The following is a 14,504-nucleotide window of genomic DNA, read 5'->3' on the forward strand; positions in this document are numbered from 1 at the left end:
CTTTTCACGATTGGTTGGTGTTGCTGCAGGCATACTGTATATTTAGTTGATGAAAAATAACAAGGAAGAGAGAAAATTGCTCAATGTGGTTGATTTTGAAATTTAGCAGGCAACCATAGCAGTAATTTGTCTCTGTCTTGCCATTTTCTTCAACAAAATAAAAACAATATGTTCAAGACCACATATATATAGAGGTCAATTGCGTGACAGGTCTTTTTTTTTTGTCCAAAGGCCTTAATAATAATAAAAAACAAAGATATGACATCCAAAGTATGTAAGGTAGTACAACTAGATCTCTTTTATTGAATCCAAAAGGTTTATATTTTGCTACATATAAAGGTATTTTAAAGATTTTGAAGTGTCAAAAGGTCATTCGGTTTAACCGTCCAAAGGCGAATACAGCCATTTCATGTGTGATTAAAATATCTTAAAATGTAATAAATGTATATATTTTTTATTCTGGCATGATTTTATAACATCATATATCAACATAGTGCAAAATTTTATTAAAATCGTTTGAAGAAGTCGTTGATTTGTTATGAGAAAGAATGTCCGGAAAAATGAATTTCATTGATGTCATTCGGAGTAACCAATATAAAGGGACCATTTTGGATCAAGTCATGTGGTCAATATCATGTGACAGGATGTGACATCATTCAGAACCCTGCAAAGGACCACATGGTCATGAAGCAAAGTAACTAACTCTCTTTTAACTATGTGAAAAATTCATGTTTTCACTTGCTCATGCGCATGTCCCGAAACATCAGGTCATTTGGTACAAAAACATAAAAACATGGAAAATGTTGTAATATTTTAAAAACTTTTACTAAATACAAAATGTTTGATTTCCTTTCTAGATATCAGCCTGTTTGCATTGTTTGAAAATATCATAATTTGGTATAACCAAAAGTGTCATTTGGTAAAACCGAAATTTTGGTTAAACCGAATTACTTTTTTTGGAGACAAATTTTGTCCATCTTGTAAAAAAATTACAAAAGCAGTGTTAATTGATAATAAAAAATACAATCTCATTGTTAACTAACTTATTATTTTTTTTAAGTTTATATGTTAATACATTTTTTCAAAATTATTATTTATATCTCGATTATGTTTTCATATTATATATTGTGACGAGCAGGGCGGGCGAGAGCCGTGAGGGAACGGCGTGAGGCCGGTGACGCGAGTGATAATGAGCGTCACCTGCGAGGCGTGCCGGCCTCGAGTCTCTCACGGAGGAGCTCCGGAGGCATAAAAGGAGGAGCGACATCAGTGAAGGACGAGAGAGGACCAGGCCTGGACTTTATTTTATGTTTTATTATGTTTGTGTGGCCGGCAGACGTCCGTGAGGGTCTGCCGGCATTACTTTCGTTTTGTTCTTTGTTTATTTTGAATTAAAGTTTTGTTGAATGTTCGCCGGTTCCCGCCTCCTTCTTCCCATATTTACGAACTTTGTTACATATATATATATATAAATTAAAGACAAATGCAAGATAAATGGAAGAAAATCATGTGCCTATAATAATAGTGAAGGATAAAAGATGGTCAAAAGTGTGTGTGTGTGTGTGTTAAAAACCCTATTACAATACTGAAGATACCCAATTTGCATATATACATTCATAAAAAACTGTTACGTTCAATATTGATGCCGATAAATGTTATGATTCAACTACCAAGAAAAAAATGTGAAAATGTGTTAAATGTGACGCTGGGTAGAAACTGCATTGACTCATCAGCTCAATGTTAGCTTAACAACAGGCAACTAACCATGTAAAATGATGCCACGTCTCAATTCATCACATCAGCTTGTTATGGCTGCACACATGTAGTAGGTGCATCCAACAAATTTTAGAATTTATATGACCTACCAGCAAGAATTTTGGCCAAAATGCATCTCAGCTGAATAGCTTCACTTCATTTTTTTCATTTTTTCCACCTCTCTCCAGTGCACCTGCCAGTGTCGGTGCTGTTTTTAATAGTAAACCCTGATGTGCAGCCAAATGGCAGCATAAAACAGCAGCTTGTGTCCTGGAGGGAAGTCACAAGTTTAAAGACTTTGCGGCCTGGCATTTTTCAAATTAGCAAAGTGGGCTGGGAAGATATGAATATTCACAAGGCGTTATTCCCAGCTCGCTCGTCGTTTAAGTTCCCCCATGCGAGCACAAAGCCCAATCATCTGTCACGCCCCCCCCTTAATTCAATCATCAACCCTCATTCAATTATCCAATATAATATGCAAATCAACCCAACAATGGCCAACAAATGCTAATTACCTACATCAAAATAATTAAATTGGATGGCATCAGTGCAGAAGGACTGAACGGCTATAAAAATGGAGGCCGTTTCTTTAATTAAGAGCAAAAATGTTTTAAATTAGAAGCCCATAAATTGCGAGGACTCTGACCCCTCCCTTCCCCGTCCCCTGAGGGGACATTAATACGTCACGGATGAGGTTTCCACGTGATGCACGCATAACTAAAACCCGACCGAGTGTGGCGTAGTCACACCTGCCATGCAGTCGGCGGCTTCCAGGTAAACGGAGCATGCAAACGGTATCAGGGACTCCCACTTCTTCATGCCAGGCTGATCTGTGATCTGTACTGCCAGGTTACTTCAGCCCCCTTCCCCCGCAACCAGGGCTGAACAAAGAACGGGCCAACTGCCAGGCGGCGGATAACAATGTCTGTTCCTACTACACAGTGCAGAGCCAACAGAGGTGGCAAAGTCACTGCATTATTCAACAGCCTCCTTTTGTTGCTATTGTGTTGGTTGTTTGTAAGGAGAAAAGTACACCTGCTCTTGATCTAATGACAGCCAAACATTATACACACCTCAGTGACGGAGAGGAAAGGATCTTTTACAGTGCTAAAATATGACTTCTGAGAATGCATGCAAATTGAAGCACTACTTGCAAATTGCTGTTCGATTAGATGCATTTTGTGTTTTGCAAAGTTCGCTGCTTCAGTTGTTGTGGTGTTGATTCACATCGTTTCAGATGCATCTTAAATAATTGGGCAAAAAATGAAATCACAAAAACACAAATTTCACAGGTTTTGGCACAAAATGACCAGATGTCCTTACTTCACTAATCATATCATCAGCACATGGGAAAGTACTAGTCAGGTAAAATCACTATCATTCTGATTGGATAAGAGCAGACTGATATAAAAGGAGGAGAAAATGTGCTTCCAATCATTGGGTCTCAATAACTAAGCATTAGGGATGTGACAGTGTGGAAATTTTCCCACCGGTTAATCGATGTGTGAAAACAACACCAGTGGACACGCACCATTATGAATACCCGTGCAGATGTGCGCATTTTACTTTCGCTTTCGAATTAGTGGCAATTCAGGGGCAGCGATTGCTTGAATGGTGGGTTCATTATTATTCTTAATGAAAAACACAACAACAAACTGAAATCAAATCTTCCGCCATTGTCTTGAGGCGAAATGGGTGAAGTGAGGTGAAAACTGACTCCTGCTGCTGATCTGTGCAGCGACCTGCTGAATTGAGCAGACACGTTCAGTTTTTAATTGGAGTGTCTGTTCTCTAACTTAACGAAATAATTTTTATTACTATAAAAAAAAATCTAAATGACGGTGGGTGTTTTATGCAAATGACTAACCTTGTGCACGCTGACACTCATTTAGACAGACACGACATTCACAGACAGCGCATTCTCGTTTGTCTTGCTGCGCTTGAATGGTTTAAAAGCATTTGCATGAATAAGAGCGTGATCATATAATGAAATGCTAGCCAAATAATGATGGAAAAAATGGATGCTGTGTTAATTGCGTTAAATATTTTTAACGTGTTAAACTGAAAAAATTAATCACATGCGTTAAAGGTGCAGTATGTAATAATTCTGTCCGCTAGAGGTCGCTAGAGGCCTATTCAAAACAAAGGCGTAGTTTGATTATGCCACGTTTGAGCGTGGAATCTTGGGATATGTGGTCTTCACCTTAACGGACGGTGCAAAAGAATAGGAATAGGACTCGGGAAGAAATCATGTTCATAGATGCGATTATTAACGTTACTGTAGTATGAAGCAGAGCAGAAGCGAGTGTTGTGGGAGCTGAACGAGGAGCTGGAGCGATTGTGAAACACACGCCTCACGAGCAGCGGGACTTTTATTATGACACAGTCGCCGGCGCTGCTTCCGCTTCTCCGGTCATGAGTATGAGGTAACGCAGCTCTGTTTATCATATTAGATACATTTGAGTGTGTTGAAAATGTTATAACGTTACTCTGTGCGTTTGCTCGGTGGCTGCTGTGAGACACTTGTTTAAGATGCACTGTAGTAAACTAGATCGATTTTATCATTAATAAATGCTGGATGGCTTGTGTTGATAAATGCCATGCAATTAATTTTAAAACGTATTGTATGATGGAGAAAATGCTGTATTACTGTTACTACAAATAAAGCTGCATCATATTATGCTATGTTAGCTACTTCACAAAATAGTGTTTTTCTCTGAGGAATGGTAAAACATGGTACTCGTAAAAAAAAACAAAAAACAAAACAAGAAAATTGATTTAAACAATAAGACTAAATGTGTTGAGCTATATAACAACAATTCGTTTTCTGTCTTTAAATATAACCAGTTGTTCCCTTGTCTATTAAAACACGTCAATATTAAAGAGTCTTTGGTGTTTCCATAGTTTTTACAAAATAAAACCGGAAACCGAGGGTAACGCGGGTATGACGCAATTGACAGGCGACTCCTCACACGTCCCGGAGCCTTGGATAAAATTGCAATTTTCTCACGATTTACAAATAGTTGCAAACATTTGGGATATTGTAAGTACTCAAGTGAACAAAATATATAAAACACTGATCTAGTGTTTTTTGGATATTTTACTGCAAAAAGTTATATATTGCACCTTTAAAGCGCTCATTTTGAATCATGAAAACGTACAGTACAGTCCAAAAGTTTGGAACCACTAAGATTTTTAATGTTTTTAAAAGAAGTTTCGTCTGCTCACCAAGGCTACATTTATTTAATTAAAAATACAGTAAAAAACAGTAATATTGTGAAATATTATTACAATTTAAAATAACTGTGTACTATTTAAATATATTTGACAAAGTAATTTATTCCTGTGATGCAAAGCTGAATTTTCAGCATCATTACTCCAGTCTTCAGTGTCACATGATCCTTCAGAAATCATTCTAATATGCTGATTTGCTGCTCAAGAAACATTTATGATTATTTTCAATGTTGAAAACAGTTGTGTACTTTTTTTTTTTCAGGATTCCTTGATGAATAGAAAGTTCAAAAGAGCAGCATTTATCTGAAATACAAAGCTTCTGTAGCATTATACACTACCGTTCAAAAGTTTGGGGTCAGTAAGAATTTTTATTTTTATTTTTTTGAAAAGAAATGAAAGAAATGAATACTTTTATTCAGCAAGGATGCCTTAAATCAATCAAAAGTGGCAGTAAAGACATTTATAATGTTACAAAAGATTAGATTTCAGATAAACACTGCTCTTTTGAACTTTCAATTCATCAAAGAATGCTGAAAATAAATATTGTACACAAATATTTTATACAGTTGTACACATTAAATGTTTCTTGAGCAGCAGATCAGCATATTAGAATGATTTCTGAAGGATCATGTGACACTGAAGACTGGAGTAATGATGCTGAAAATTCAGCTTTGCATCACAGGAATAAATTACTTTGTGAAATATATTAAAATAGAAAACAGTCATTTTAAATTGTAATAATATTTCACAATATTACTGTTTTTACTGTATTTTTAATTAAATAAATGTAGCCTTGGTAAGCAGACGAAACTTCTTTTAAAAACATTAAAAATCTTAGTGGTTCCAAACTTTTGGACTGTACTGTATTCATAAAAAAAACCTGTTAGCATGCACGTTATTTTTTCATGTAACACTCATAGTGAAGGTAACCCCACCTGGTTATCTGGGTGGTTGACAGTGAAGTAGCCGACGCAGATGATGAGCTCATGGAGCAGCTCTTCAGAGCTCTGTTGAGAGCAGTACCACAGCAGAGAACTCACAATGTGTCTGAAGGCCAGAGAGAGACCCTCCGCTCCTAAAACACACTGCAAACAACAGACACAGGTCAGCAACTTGTAGAATAGCTATTAGAAAAGAACATGCAAACAAGTCTTTCAGCACATTAGAAATGCAAAAAGCCATGAAAAGACAGTCCATCACAGGTAATTTGACACTGTTTAATCATTTATGTACCCTCATGTCGTTCTAGAACTGTATGACTTCTGCAGAACATAAAAGAAGATATTTCTGAGAACCATTTTTGTCTGTGCAATGAATTGACTTTTATTGTATGGAAAAAACAGACATCTTTCAAAATATCTTCTTTTGTATACTGCAGAGGAAAGAAAGTCATACAGGTTTGGAACGAAATGAGGGTGCTCACAACACACTTTTTCTCCATAGGAGACGTGGTGCAAGAGGAGGTGGTGAAACTTGCTCGTGAAGGTCGAGCTGGTTCTGGAATCAGTAGTCCCAACACAGGACCCCCCAATTCCCTCAACTAAAGAGATGCTATCTGCTGGTCTAGAGACAGTATTTATTAAACATGTCAACATGACTGAGAGCCTCAGGGTCAGCACTGAAACTACTGACAGTTTCTGCTGGGTAGGAGAGTGTTATTGAAAGGAGAGTCTAAACAACCACAAACAACAATACCTGAAAATCTCAGCATATGTAATGGGAATAAGACGCTGGGTTTGCATCACCACAGACAGTGTGTTTGATTTGCCGGAATAGCATTCAACCAACTCGCTGTTGTTAGGATGTAGAATCAAGAATCATGATTAGGGCTGCACAACGATTAATCGTTTGCAAAATAAAAGTCTGTGTTTACGTAATATATGTGTGTGTTCTGTGTATATTAATTATGTATGTATAAATACATGCACATACATGTATATATTTAAGAAAAAAAAATTATATTTATTTATAAAATATTTATATTTATATGTAATCTAAAATATATATAAATATGTATATTTATACATGTATATATATTTTTTTAATTCATACATGAATGTGCATGTATTTATATATACATAATTATTATACACATAACACACACATATATTACGTAAACACAGACTTTTATTTTGCAAACGATTAATCGCGATTAATCGTTGTGCAGCCCTAATCATGATTGAAGGATTACTGAAGCATTAGCTACTACTTTTTATTAAACCAAATAGATGAGGTACAGGGTTATTAGTCAACTAGAACTATTAAAAACATTTCTGTCAATTAAAATTACACTGAAATAAAATATAAATATTAAAATTAGCCCATGATTTACTCATCCTCAAGCCATCCTAGGTGTATATGACTATCTTCTTTCAGACAAACACAAACGGAGTTATATTAAATAATATTCTTGCTTTTCCCAGCTTTATAATGTTAGTGAATGGCGCTTCTGATTTTGAAGTCCATAAAAATCCATCTATCCACCATAAAAGTAATCCATACAACTCCAGGGGGTTAATAAAGGCCTTCTGAACTAAAGCAATGGGTTTTTTGTAAGAAAAATATCCATAATTATAACTTTATAAACTATAATAACCAGCTACTGACAAACATTCATAACTCCAGTTATGGCACCTCTGACACGACGAATGACGTAGACGCCTCTCTTAGACACCTCTCTGAGGGTGAGTAAATCATGGGATAGTTTTCATTTTTGGGTGAACTATCCATTTCACCTTTTTTCAGTCTTTTGCCAAGGTAACATTCCTATTTTTCATTTAGTTTAAGTTGAAGCACTAAAATTAAGTGGAAATAAATAATAACTAAAACTAACTAAAACTGAAATAAAAATAAAACCTAAATATAGCAATATAAAAACCCCAAACCTAATAAATTAAAATAGATAAAATAAATAAAAATGTATGTAAAAATATATATATAAATCTATAACACTAATATATAAACTAAAAGAACACTGATGAGGTACTGATCAACATTATGATTTTTCACCAAAATTAAACATCAAGATTAGATTTAAGATTTTTAAAGGTGCCCAAGAATTAAAAATTGAATTTATATTGGCATAGTTAAATAACAAGAGTTCAGTACACGGAAATGACATACAGTGAGTCTCAAACTCCATTGTTTCCTCCTTCTTATATAAATCTCATTTGTTTAAAAGACCTCTGAAGAACAGGCGAATCTCAACATAACACCAACTGTTACGTAACAGTCGGGATCATTAATATGTATGACCCCAATATTTGCATATGCCAGCCCATGTTCAAGGTATTAGACAAGGGCAGAACGTCTGGATCTGTGCACAGCTGAATCATCAGACTAGGTAATCAAGCAAGAACAACAGCGAAAAATGGCAGATGGAGCAATAATAACTGACATGATCATTGATATGATATTTTTAGTGATGTTTGTAAATTGTCTTTCTAAATGTTTCGTTAGCATTTTGCTAATGTACTGTTAAAGTTATCATCGTTTATATTACTATATTCACGGAGACAAGACTGTCGCTATTTTCATTTTTTAAACGCTTGCAGTCTGTATAATTCATAAACACAACTTCATTCTTTATAAATCTCTCCATCAGTGTGTAATGTTAGCTTTAGCCACGGAGCACTATCAAACTCATTCAGAATCAAATGTAAACATCCAAATAAATACCATACTTATGCGATTAGACATGCTGCATGACGAACACTTTGTAAAGATCCATTTTGAGGGTTATATTAGCTGTGTGAACTTTATGCTGTTTATGCTGTTCAAGGCAAGTGCAAGCTCCGTGGGCGGGGAGCGTGAGGAATTAAAGGGGCCGCACCCTGAATCAGTGCATAGTTAATGATGCCCCAACATAGGCAGTTAAAAAAAATCATTAAAAAAAATCTATGGGGTATTTTGAGCTGAAACTTTACAGACACATTCAGGGGACACCTTAGACTTATATTATATCTTGTAAAAAAACTTTGATGGCACTTTTAATACTACTATTGAATATTTTAATAACACTATTGAAACGTCATCAATTGATTTAAATATTAAATTGTGATTATGATTTTTTGAAGTTAACACATTCAGTTAATTCTAATCACTATGTGTAATTATAAAGTTCCTTAGTGAGGATGACAATCATATAATGATGCTGGACAGAAGTACAGTAATACAGTTATTTGTCTCAAACAAAACAAAACAAAAAACAAAACACAGAAATTAACATAACAATGTTAAACATAATTAATCACATGTATTAACACTCTGACATTAACTGCAAACAGCAGAATTTAATTAAATATTTCACATATATCGTATATTGCATATTATTAGTCCCCACACAGGGAGAGACTAATACATTTCTCTGCACTACATATGAATCATTGAACTGTTACTTTGTTACTACTTTATTACAAAGAATTTATTATCCTGATTCCCAAATGTTTTGAATAGTTGGTGCGGGAACAACACGCTGAAGTAATTCATAGGGTTCTGACCCTCCTCGTTCACGCCTAGGTGTTTACATGATGATTTAGCCTAGCGATACCGTTCTTGTCTCTTTATCATGCCGGCTGAAGTACGACCGGAGTCTGTGCATGTTATGCCACTCACTGTCCGCATTACTCACCCAGAGCTTTCAACATAGCTGGCTCGGGGTCAGAGGTCAGGTGTGTTTACATCCACTGGGTTAACTTAGTTCTGTGAAGAAACACTGATATCCTACCAGTGGCTCTGAGGGCATTGGACCATTAGCTTTGATAGTTATGTCTTTACGGTCCACGTTTGCATGCGCAAACATACCAACGCAACCATTAATGAAAGCCCAAGATCTTTTTATTGCTTTCCTTTTCAGAACGTCTGTCTGAAGGATGGGGCCACATATCCGCCACTAGCTGAAAGCCAAACCAGTGGTCTGAATGCTGCGTTTAAATCTCTGAAGAAAAAACAAGCTGTGCAGCATTACTTTAAGCAGACAGGGTGGCTTGAACTACGAGCAGGATGGACTCCACAAAAAAGATGGTCGTATCCTTCTGCGGAGCTTTGAATCAAAGAGGCAGGATATCATAGATTGTAAACAGGACCAGAGCAATAAGGTTATCCATCATGATAGACATAGCTATGCAGATGGCTGCGGTACTTTTCAGAAGGTAAACATGGTCTTCTGGACTCTATAAAACACTTGAGCCTCAGTGTACTCAGTCGGGCCCTAAAAAAACTAGAAATTTGGTGTGCTAACTAATTAAATGAATATTTAACCTAAAAGTTTCACTGATACTTTAATTTTTCAACCATATACCATTTGATACGTCGATTACATACAAGCGCCACATTGGAAATTAATACCTGGAAGGCTGAGAGGTCCAGCAAGGCAAAGGTGTTGAGGAAGCGCAACCCCTGGAGTGCCACCTGGATGACGGAGGGGCTGTAAGGCCCCTGGGGGCCCGCGGGGCTGGCAGAGAGAGGCTCAGGGGGGGCACTGTGGAGCAGGATGCAGTACAGCATGTGAAGGACGCCCACCAGATCAGTGCTCTGCAGGAGGGCCGTCAAACCGGTGGGGTCCTGACGCTTGTTGTCAAAGATACTCAGTGAACTGAGAACAAATAAATGGGTAAGAATTACAATATGGTTACTGTTATGTTTTCCCACTTTTTTGTAAAAATAAATAGAATGCAAATGTAATAATAATAATAAAAAATAACTAATTAATCACACATTTTTTTCTGTAATTAATTGCGATTAATCTCACCTAACATTAACATTTTTTATATATTTTTATATTGTAATAATTTCATAATTAATCACCAAATTAATGTAGAAACAACATAAAGACAGTCTATTTTAAAATATTTGATCTAACAGGCAGGAAATATCCAGAATCAAATCAGTTATCAAACCCTTCCCAGGCTTCACCACATAATTTCGATTAAAATATAGATTAATTTTTATTAAAGCTACAAAAGTTATTTGGTTAAGAGCAGTGGGTGATTTTCTTTTTCTTTTGTTCTTTGATTAACATTAATGGCAGACTGTAGCAGGTTTAATTAGGCTGCTGTCACTTTAAGAGCTACCGCACATGACGCGGATCTGCATCCTATTTTTTCACAACTATTTGTGTTCATTTAAGAATAATTAACTCATTTAAGACAGTGTTTATGAGGATACTCGACAAAACTGGCATTTTTGCATAATTTTGTGTGTTTTGTTTGTTCAAGCGCGAAAGAGAACTCAGTGAGGCCGGTGTTTGTAGGTAGCACAATATGACTTGCTACCAGCATCATATTAATGTGTTTTGAAGCTTTATTAATGTCCTTACCTACCCCTACCCTAAACTGACCTTTAAAACAATGCAAATATAGTGTTGGTAGCACAATCTGATAGGTAGCATTATTCGCCAGAACACCAGCGCGCTCCAGTACCGCACAGCGTTCTCTTTTGTGTTGTGATCGAATAGTTTAATAGCATTTGCATGAATAAGAGAGTGATCATATAATGTAAAGCTAGCTAAAGGATGAAGGAAAAAACGGATGCTGTGTTAATTGCATCAAATTTTTTAACGCGTTAAAAAAAAATTAAATCACATGCGTTAACACGTTAATTTTCACAGCAATAAAATATAAAATCTATCTAATCTACTCATTTTTATCATGCTGCAAAAAATATTTATCATAATAATAATAAGCATATTATTAATAATAATAATAATAATAATGATCACAACAACAACAACTTAATTTAATTTTTGGCAACAATAAACAAAATTGTCTGCATACTCTTCACATACATACTGCATCTTTTTTTAAAAAGTAGGCAGTATACCAATCTGAACATAACTTAAATGAAGACACAGATAGGAACATACATTCAGAAAATTGTGTAGAAATGACCTCTTACTTAAAATATAAACAAACAAGATCAATCACATATGATGTGGGACAAAAAACCACTTTGTTCAATAGGTAATACCCATTAAGATATTGTTGATGAAATCCGATGGCTCAGTGAGGCCTCTGTAGAGAGCAAAGCCATTCAAACTCTCAAGGTCCATAAAGGTACTAAAAACAAATTTGAAACAGTTCATGTGAATTCAGTGGTTCAATCTTAATATTATAAAGCGACAATACTTCTTTTTGTGCGGCAAAAAACAAAATAACGACTTTTCAACAATATATAGTGATGGGACGATTTCAAAACACTGCTTCAGAGCTTTACGAATCGAATCAGTGAATCGGAGTGCCAAAGTCATGTAATTTCAGCAGTTTAGCCGTTTGATAGGAGATCCGAATCACTAATTCAAAACAAAAGATCCATAAAGCTTCAGAAGCTTCATGAAGCAGTGTTTTTAAAATCGGCCCATATATATTGTTGAAAAGTTTTTTTTTTTTTGGCGAACAAAAAGTATTCTTGCAGAACCACTGAACTCACATGAACTGTTTTAAATGTTTTTAGTACCTAGACAGTTACAATGGATTTGCTCTCTATGAAGGCCTCACTGAGCCATCGGATTTCATCAAAAATATCTTAATTTGTGTTCCGAAGATTAACAAAGGTCTTACGGCTGTAGAACGACATGAGGGTGAGTAATAAATGACATTATTTTCATTTTGGGGTGAACTAACCCTTTAACCAGTGACTGACACTCCAGGAATGAAAAACAAATCAGGGTCAGAAATACTGTTCTATATATAATGCTATTAGCAAGGCCAAAGGTGTTCCTCATTGTATCCAATGTATCAGGCCAGTGAAATAAGGCTCCTCATGTTTATGCACCTTTCAATCTGAATCACTGGCCTTTCAAACAAAGTCAGCAGTGCACAGGGCTGTTCTATAGTGCACAGGGGAAGTGTGGCAAAAGGTGGCCAAAGGTGTGGTCTGAATGTAACAGAACCTGATGTGGTGCTGGTTACTTGCTTAAGCGGCAAAAACCGAAGACCCAGTGCAAGATGTCTGGTCCCTGCGGATTCTAGATTTACTCGCCAGACCAGAGCCTGTCCATTCTGATATAAATAACGAAGGCAAGCCCCATCTGTGAAGCATGCCTATGGGGCAGATAGGCTTAACTGGTAACATTTGGCCCTGCCTGAGTCAGAAATGAACACTAAAACACAGTAAAGGTGGTTGCAGCCAAATATATGATGATAGATAGGAAAGACTTTACACTTCTGAGCCTGGGATCAGGGACCAGAGATCAGAGAGAAACATAGTGTGAGGTGAAGTACAATAGAGATACAGGAGAAGGAAAAAGGGTCAAAAAAGATGAAGAGAAATTTCTTTAATTAATGTGTAGAGTGGTGGATAGAATGTGGATAGAATATATGTATAGAATGTATAGCAAGATAGATTGTGATAAATAGGTACTTTAAATGCATGAATGGAGGGGATCCTAAAGCTACAGTATATAATGGATAGAGAGTGATGGATAAATGTAAAGAATGAATGCTTTGAATGTACTGAGAGATAGAGGATTAAAACAAATGTATACAATGTACAGAGACACTGTTATAATGTGGTCGACAGTTTCATAAAATGAATATAGAATGTCTAGCGAGGACAGAATGTGATGACCATTGTATAACATGAATGAATAGAATGTATTAGAGAGATGAACAGATGTATATAATGTCCATAGAGACTGATAGAATTTTATTGACAGATTCATATAATGAATGAATAAAAAAAAAAGATGAATACATAGAGAATGCATAAATATGAAAGAATGTAGTGGAGAAATATAGAATAAATATGTAGAATACATTGGCAGATGGAGAGAATGTGTAAGAAAAATTAATAGAATGAATGTGCAGAATGTACAGAGAAAGGGAAAATATGGTAGGGGAAGCTGTTTAGAATTAACGTAGAATGAATAGACAATGATAGAATGTGCTGACAGATGTATAGAGTTAATGTATAGAATGTTGGACAGATGTAAAAAATGAACACGGAATGTATGGAGATGGATAGAATGCGGTGGACAGATGTATAGAATGTGAGATGGACAGGAAGTGGAATGCACAGAAATGAATAGAATGTGACAAACATATAGATAGAATGAATGCAAGGGTTGGATGGAATGTAATTGACAGATAAACAGAATGAATGTCTAGAATGTAGGGAAAGATAGATGTAGAGGCAAGGTCCGGACAGGATCTATAAATGTGACAAACCACAGACTGATCAAGTGGGTCTTGGGGAAGTTTAGCCTCTAAGCAATGAAACTGATTGTCCAAACATTGCATACACCAATGACTATACTGGAGCGCTCCACACAGCTACAGTAGAGCCAAAGTAGAGGAAGTCTTGGAACTTGGACAACCATCTGTCAGCCAATAGCTCTGGCTCCACAACTATGCAAACTCACCTTACTCTCTGGCCATCTTGTGTTGCAGCACATTTAATTAAGGACCATCTTACCAGATTTACAGCAGCATGTTTGTGTTTCTTAGTCAGGACAACACCCTGCAGGATTAGCAGGATTGGTAACTTCATACCCCTGAGGGTATGAGCAGAAGCGGTCC

The 14,504-nt window shown here is 36.1% G+C and overlaps 1 protein-coding gene across 1 annotated transcript in view; it reads right to left on the reverse strand.

Annotated features, from left to right (window-relative positions):
• scaper (S-phase cyclin A-associated protein in the ER) overlaps positions 1-14,504 on the reverse strand; it is a 141,795-nt gene that overhangs the window by 14,243 nt on the left and 113,048 nt on the right. Inside the window, exons 27-28 of the mRNA XM_067380065.1 lie at positions 10,336-10,582; positions 5,925-6,074 (exon numbers count right to left, since the gene is read on the reverse strand). Coding sequence (XP_067236166.1) covers positions 5,925-6,074; positions 10,336-10,582 — 397 coding nt within the window. The remainder of the gene's footprint in view (positions 1-5,924; positions 6,075-10,335; positions 10,583-14,504) is intronic.

This window comes from Chanodichthys erythropterus, chromosome 24, assembly GCF_024489055.1.
Source record: "Chanodichthys erythropterus isolate Z2021 chromosome 24, ASM2448905v1, whole genome shotgun sequence".
Lineage (NCBI taxonomy): Eukaryota > Metazoa > Chordata > Actinopteri > Cypriniformes > Xenocyprididae > Chanodichthys > Chanodichthys erythropterus.